The sequence below is a fragment of the Anabas testudineus genome, chromosome 1, assembly GCF_900324465.2.
Source record: "Anabas testudineus chromosome 1, fAnaTes1.2, whole genome shotgun sequence".
Classification (NCBI taxonomy): domain Eukaryota; kingdom Metazoa; phylum Chordata; class Actinopteri; order Anabantiformes; family Anabantidae; genus Anabas; species Anabas testudineus.
In genome coordinates, this window is record NC_046610.1 from 9,142,988 (window position 1) to 9,150,839 (window position 7,852).

A 7,852-nucleotide genomic window follows, 5' to 3' on the forward strand; every position below is an offset into this window, starting at 1 on the left:
GTGAAACAGTTTGTTATTCTAACTTTTCTTTAAAAGGGGAGGTTTATTTGTGATTTTCAAAAAAAAAAAAAAAGAAGACATTTTCTACTTCACATAGGAAGATAAAAGAACACATTTTCTCAAAAATAAAAAGGGTACATATTGTTTCAAGCAATGGAATGTAGTACAACCAACAGGCATAAATACATTTACTTCAATTAAGTACTAGTAGAAAAAACGGCCTAGCTAACAAAAAATTTAACCAGCACAGTTGCAGTGTTTAGGTCAGTGACAGGCTTGTAAAGAAGCACTTCCTAAAGCCAAATACAACCACACCAGTCCATCAAGGTTCTTGTTTTTGTTTTTTTTACACAGTACATTATCGCAGCCTGCAAAATAAACACAGACACTAGGACTAACGATAACCTAAAGCACCTATAGTATCAATTTACCATACTACAGGTACTTCACAACTTGAGTTTTTTCCGGCGTCCACGACCATCTGGGGTTCCCTCTGACTTTCGTTTCTGGGCCTAAGACGGAAAAGAAAACCAAGAAGTTTTTCACAAGCAGTGACAGAGTCATCAGAGTGCCACCAAGACGTCAACAAACAGTATTTCTTGGTGCAGGTGTTTATGTGTCAATGAGGATTTATAACTTACCGAGCCAGACTTCGGGCCCCGTTTCTTTTTCTCAGCCTTTTCCCTCTCCTCCAGCTCCATGTTTTCTCTCTCTATCAGCGTAATCAGGGTGTTACATCGCCTCTGCAGCTCCTAGACAACAATTCACACACATTACTTTAATAAAAACTTGTGAAACACATGGAGAGGAAATAGTGCAAAGATGCTAAAATTCACCATGGCAGTCCTGGATTTGAGGAACCAGTCGAAGCGGAACTGGGGCGAGTTGCGAATGCACTGACGCAGCTCGTCGTACACGCTCTCCTTGTCGAAGCCCAGTTTATGGAGCATACAGATAAGGAAGCGATCTTCTTCTTCTGTGTAGTTCTTGCCTTTGTTAGTGCCGTAAGAGATACGGAGCTGATGGAAGGGGGCCTTGTAGCGACCAATCTGGGCACGCAGATGAGAAACATAATGAGGGTCCATTAATTAACCAGGAACAGACGATAATGTGATGAAGACGCAATTAAAGGATTGGAGCAAGATTTAAAGTTAAAGTGTTTAACACACGGCTTAATGAGATCAAGCTAATTAGGTAGTTTAAACCAGATTTCCAAAGCCTAATTGTCAACAGTCGCATACCTTTGAGTCCAGTGCTTTCTTGATACTAATCCTTCTCTGGATCCTGGCCTCTCCCCTCTCTATCTGGGCCATGATCTTCTCAATATCCTGCAGCTCATTGCAGCGCTCCCAGAATACAGCTAGAGTATCAAGCATAAATCCACTGAATACATCAACAACTCAAACATCTGGGTTTGCTTTCTGGTTACAAACGTGAGTACTTACCAGAATATTCCATGACTTCTTCAGGAGTTTTCCCCTCCACTTCTCTGGCAATGTTCTCAATATCATCTCGTCCCCACTTTTCATTGGCTTTGATGAACTGGTTGAAATCACGTTTGTTCCAAATAGTAAATCCCTGCAATGAAGGCAGAGTTGTTTAAAATAGGAACAATCTAATCCAACATTAATATTTTGAATGTATTAGCCACAAAAAGAAAAACTGAAGAAAAAAAAAAAATCCAGTACCTGTTGCAGCAGGTTCTCCTTCTCCTCCAGTTCCTCTTCTGTGAGAGCCTCGGCCTCATCAATCTTAGCCTGCTCCTCTTTCTGTACCTGAGCCGAGTTTGGTATGTCTGGATTACGGGGAACCTGTAGAGAAAGAGCCGCAGACCGATTTAGAGGCATTTATAACGACTAGAAATCTTGCTCTTATCCTTAATAAAAAAAAACAAAAAAAACACACAAAACATCCTTGTACCTTATATCCTATGGTCTTTCTGTAGAACAGAATCTCCTTTTCTAGAAGCTCAAACAGACGTGGAGGGAAGAACTGGAAATCCTGGACATTTGGCTGCTTGGGAGGACGAGGAGCCTGAGGAACAGAGTCAAACAGACACGTTATGGCACATACCATTCATCATAAGAGCCCTGTGATTACACATGCTGCTTTCATTAATTGTTTATATTGTCAGTTTTGACGGTGGTCAGACCTTACCTTGGGTGCTTTGGGTTCACTGACTCGCAGGGCTTCTCTGAAGTAGGCATCCACAGCGTAATTGGCTTTCCTCTCTCTTTTGGGGGGCTCGATCCAGTTGGTAATGACCTGACACGACAAGACAGGAAGAAGGTAAAGACTCAAAGCTCTGTGCTGTTGGAATGAGGTGATGACTGACTGAAAACTGGTACCGTCAGACAGTCCTTACCTTTTTCTTCTCTCGGTAGTCCTCTCCTTCAAATGTGTACACACTGGTGTTCTCTGTATCCATGGTGAAGTTTCTCAGAGAGCTCTCACCCAGAGAAGACATCTTCTCATTTAGCTCCATAGTCTAAGATGGAGATTTAAGTATTAATTTTATGGATAAATATAACTTGAAGAAAAAAACAACAACAAAAAAACAGGTGATCCAAAATATTAGCAAAATATTCTCCTTCACATTCACTCTCACCTTCCTTGCACCTCTCTCCAGGATTGCATCAATGTCATCATCTGTGATTTCACTTTCTTTAGAAGCAAACACATGTGTGGCACCGTGGCGGATGATGGACAGCATCTCATCCTTGCCCAGCTTGTTTGCGCTAGGATCAACAAGTCTTCCTGTAAAACAAAAAAGAACAAAAGATGAAATGATGACTTTCTAAAAACCTTTTTACTTCTTTAACCACACAAACTGCAACATTTACTCATTTCAATTCTGTAATATATGAATTGTAGCTGCTAATTTTAATTTGAATCCATGTGTTGCTACAATAGCTACAAAGGATTACCTTGCTGGATGACGATTGAGTCAAGGCGCAGTTTCATCTCAGCCCTCTCGACAATCCTCTCCTCAACTGTGTTTTCAGTGATGAAACGAAAGACGCGCACCTGCTTCTGCTGACCAATCCTGTGAGCTCGATCCTGAAATAAAAAAATAACAATTTACCTGTCAAGTCTCTTGCCTCTGACAAAACTACTGTTCCATTATCCATCCCCTTGCCCCTTCAGAGTACTAACCATGGCCTGCAGGTCGACTTGAGGGTTCCAGTCTGAGTCGTAGAGGATAACAACATCAGCTGTAGCCAGGTTGATACCCAGGCCACCAGCCCTGGTGCTCAACATGAAGATGAACTTGCTGCTGTTGGGCTCGTTGAATGCATTGATAGAAATCTGATAAAAATAACATAAGTGTCCTTTACTGCACGTGATTAATAGTTTTCTGAGGACATCAACTGGTCAGTTCAGACAAATCTCACAAATCATGTCTTAAGTGTATGTTTTGATAAGAAGGCATTTTACCTGTCTCTCTTCATGTGGCGTCTGGCCATCCAGGCGACAGTAGCCGTAGTTTCTCCACATGCAGTAGTCCTCCAGGATGTCCAGCATCCTGGTCATCTGACTGAAAATGAGCACACGGGAACCTGGAAAGAAAGGTGTCAGTTAAAATCTTCATTACATTTAATTTAATGTCATGACATTAAATCTCTTCTGATTTAAACAATCTCTTGAAAACACAGGAGGAAAATTAATACAAGAACAGTCTCTAGGGACGACCCACATACCCTGCTCCTTCATCTTGGGCAGCAGCTTGTCCAGCACTGCCATCTTGCCACTGTTCACCACCAGGTGGAGGTCAGTCGTGTACGGGGGGCCTGGCTCAGCCCCGTCAAACAGGTACGGATGGTTGCAGCACTTCCTCAGCTGCATGAGAACGTTCAGAAGACGCATCTTGTCCATCTTGCCGGCCGAGTTCAGAATGTCGATGTCCTTCATCAAAATCTTTGTGTACCTGATAGGATGCAGCGTGAATAAAATTTAATATTTCCGTCTTTTGCAGGACAATATATGTTTTATAAAATGCAGACAACAAACATGCTTGGGATTAACTGAGTCCGGCCGAGGATGCTTACCACTCTCGCTGCATCTTGCTGAGGCCCACATACATCTTGATCTCTTTCTTTGGGAGGAGAGTCTTCTCTACATCAGCTTTTATACGACGGAGCAAGAATGGACGCAGCACCTACACAAAAAGCAGCAGGTCAAAAGAGAGTTTTAACTCCAAAAGAGTTTAACCCTAACCCTAACACTTAATCTCATATCAAGATTCAATACGTACAGTGTGAAGACGTTCGACCAACTTCTGATCGCCCAAGCAGTTGTTTGTGTCAAACCAGGAGTCGAAGTCCTTAGGGAGGAAAAATTAAAAAAATTTGCAGCAGAATTCAGAGCTATTTTCTTTAAGATAACATACCAAGATCACATCAGTACAACATATTCTGTATCTATGTCCATCAAGTTCAGAGGACATTTGTGGATCCTCTACTGAACTGTACTGTTAATCTTGTGAACTTCTCTGCAATTCCTACCTCTGAAGAGTTGAACACATCAGGCAGCAGGAAGTTCAGCAGAGCCCACAGCTCATGGAGATTGTTTTGCAGTGGCGTTCCAGTCAGCAACAAACGATTGGTGGTTTTAAATTCTCGAACTATTTCTGATAGCTGTAGAAATCAAATGCATTAATGCTCGATTAGGCTGACTTGAGAAACATGAAGCAGGTCTGATATGTGCAAATGTGTATTTAAGTAAAACTTAGCAATGGTTTCAGAAACTGTCTCACCTTTGATTTCTCATTCTTGATCCTGTGAGCCTCATCAATAACCAGGTATCTCCAGTTGAACTTCTTGAACACAGCTTTCTCAATGATGAGCATCTCATAGGATGTGACACACACATCCCACTCTCCTGGCAACAGCACATCTCTGATCAGGGCAGTCTAAAAAAGGAAACAAAAAAATTACATGTTTTCACCTGTGAAACCTACCTAAACTTCAGTATTAAGTGGACCACAAAGCAACGTTTTTAAGTAATCTTTGATAAAGAACTACCAAATCAACTGCTAGTTAGTTTACATTACTGAAGCTGAAGTTATCTGTAACAGCGTATCTACCTCAAAAAGAATCTTCACTCCTGTATCTTTTAGCAATCTTCACTATAGCATCCCCTATATCCCCCAGTCAGTAAAACATATTTTAACACATAGATTTACAGAACTTTGTTTTACACTAGTAACTCTAATACTTGTTAAAAGTTTCCACAGAGAGTAATCCAAAGATCTAAAATGTTCATAACACTGCTGGAAATAAACCTGGTGTAACTTAAAACTAATGCAATTTAGTCTTGCATCAGTTATTTCAGTTTATGTTCAAATCGATGGCAAGAAGCCACTTTTCACAGACAAAATTAGGCTTTAAGTGTTCAAAGAATATTATTACAATCATCAGCAGGATTTTTGCACTACATACTTGCCGCTTCTGTAGAAAACTGAGATGCTAGTAAGATGTTGTATGGTTGGCTTTAGATTTATGTTTCCAGGAAACAATAATATTATAACACCGCCTACCCTCTCATCTCTGTCTCCAATCAGACACACTGCTCGAAGAGAGGGTACCCATCGCTTGAACTCATTCATCCAGTTATAGAGGGTGGACTTGGGCACCAGCACCATGTGGGGACCAGGGATGTTTCTATAGTGCTTCATATAACCCAACAAGGAGATGGTCTGGAGAGTTTTACCTAAACCCTGAGAAACAAGAAACAGGAAGTGTGTGAAAGGCAGAGCAGTAAATACAAATATACCACAAAATAAAATTACCAGGAATAAATGTATTCAAATGTAAAAGCAGTTTTGACTGTGAGGATGTACAAACCATTTCATCAGCGAGGATGCCATTGATTCCATTCTCATACAAAGAGATGAGCCAGTTGAGACCCCGGGTCTGATAGTCTCTCAGCTTTCCTGTTTTGACATCTAGATGAAGAACAAGAAAACACACAGATGCTAATCAAAGCTTATGCTCGTTAGATGTATTTTCTGTTTGGCTGTGCTTAATGATCCCTGTTCCCTCTCGTCAAGTCTTAATTAAAACACGTCATTGCTTACAGGAGGGAGAATCATCAAAGCGAGTGCAGACATTGGTGGTCTTGGTGCTCTCATTCAGAAGCTCTTCATCTTCCTCCTGCTCTGTGCGGCGATGTCGGTTGCTGTCAATCACAGTAAAGACAGAGTCAGACAAGGCATGGCTAAAGAAGATGAATACAGTTTTTACTGTGTGAACATGTACTCACTCTCCAGCAGACAGCAGATTTTGTTTCTCATCCTTCTTGATGCGAGGACGTCCTGGTTTCATCTTCAGGGGGGAGGTGGGTGTTTTCTGTGCAGCTGGTTGGATGAAATGAGCAAACAGCTCTGTTTGCTTCAACAGGTATTCAAATCTGTTGGTCCGGTCTGTTTGCTACACAGAAGGAGAAACTCATTAGCTTATTTATCCAACAACAGAGTGGTAGGGCCTGCACTGTAAGCCACAGAATGAGTGTCCTTACCACTTTCTCCTCATAGCCTGGAGCAGAATCTTTAGTTTTGGATGAAGAAGAGGAGGATGCATCTTGTCCATCAGGACCGGCATCTGAGGAGGATTCTTTTCCAGCATCTGAAGAGTCAGATTTTTCCTGAGCAGGAAAAAAGAGAATTTGTTTAGATACCCTCTATTTTTTTTTTTCAAACAGCAGACAGGCAGAGACTAAACAAATTGGAAGGAATGAAGCTCAACTCTGTTTTGAGGATGCTCTCTGGAAATGGCACCGTAAAAGATAATATCAAAACACTGCCAACCCTCAACATGAAACTGAGAATAAACTTTACACTACAATTTTTTACAACTCCTATTCTGGACCACAGTTTGTGTTGTTTAACAACAAACTGATTCCCTGAAGTGCACTTTACACCATGTCACCTCTCACTGTTAATAGTATTTAATGTAGTAAAGTCATTCTGTGTAAACTCACAATGTAGTCTTCAGGTTTTGATAGATACTTTTCGCGTGTTTCTAAAGCTGAAACTTTTTCCCTGAGCTGAATAAATCATCATAATTTGGCGACATGTCAAACCGACTTTCACACAGGCAGCGCTGCAGTCGCATCTCTTCTCGGTAACAACAACCGCGGTCCCTCCGAAAACAAAGGACAGCTGAGCGTGGTGCTCCGCTGGGCTTGTTCTCACACGGCTTTCCAAAAGCCGGATCACAGTGAAACACAACTCAAACAGTACCCCGAATCGGGGAAGAAGCAAAAAGCCACGCTGGTGTTCCCAATGGGGGCGATGAATGTGTGGCTAGCGGGGCTAAGCTAGCAGTGTGCTCGGTTATGAAACAGCCTGGCCTCGCCGCTCTAGCGTTAGCGTCAGTCGACGGCACCGAACCGCTGTTGTCGTGAGCTAACGATAGCACCGCCACAGCTAGCTAACCAGCTCTAACCGCCCACAACAACGCTGAAGTGAAAGTTTCACCAAGCCGAATTGGAGAAACCCGTGGGGACATGACGGGGAGTGACCGATCGTGTGGGAGGTTTGGTGAGAGACGAGCGGCGACGAAGCCCGTTTTAAACCGTCTTACCTCCGCTCCTCCGGCTTCTTCAAGTTCCGTCTGCTCTTCCCGCTGTTCCACGCAGTTCAAGCTTTCGGACATTTTTTATCGACTTTCCTCTTCGATTCGGGTCTGTCGTCCGTTATTAAGAGCCGTGTGTGTCCCCGGGTAAAAGGCGCTGAGGGGTTTTTCCGAACTTTCCGGCTCTAAATGGGAACGATCCCGCTGTTTCTAATGAAAGACCCCGGTGGTTCTCAGCAGCACCTTCGCGCTAGCACGGTTCTCTCAAGAACCCG

The 7,852-nt window shown here is 42.5% G+C and overlaps 1 protein-coding gene across 1 annotated transcript; it reads right to left on the bottom strand.

The window, feature by feature from the left end:
• Positions 1-23: 23 nt before the first annotated feature.
• On the bottom strand, positions 24-7,852 carry smarca5 (SWI/SNF related, matrix associated, actin dependent regulator of chromatin, subfamily a, member 5). The gene is made up of 24 exons (XM_026359892.1): positions 7,587-7,852; positions 6,520-6,645; positions 6,265-6,431; positions 6,080-6,180; positions 5,847-5,947; positions 5,540-5,719; positions 4,757-4,912; positions 4,506-4,637; positions 4,256-4,324; positions 4,050-4,159; positions 3,702-3,928; positions 3,439-3,560; positions 3,157-3,309; positions 2,928-3,060; positions 2,609-2,757; positions 2,366-2,488; positions 2,158-2,265; positions 1,921-2,034; positions 1,689-1,811; positions 1,446-1,578; positions 1,242-1,360; positions 837-1,049; positions 642-752; positions 24-512 (listed from the first exon to the last, which is right to left on the bottom strand). Exons 1-24 carry the CDS (start codon positions 7,656-7,658, stop codon positions 447-449), a joined length of 3,108 nt encoding a protein of 1,035 aa, XP_026215677.1. The 5' UTR covers positions 7,659-7,852; the 3' UTR covers positions 24-446.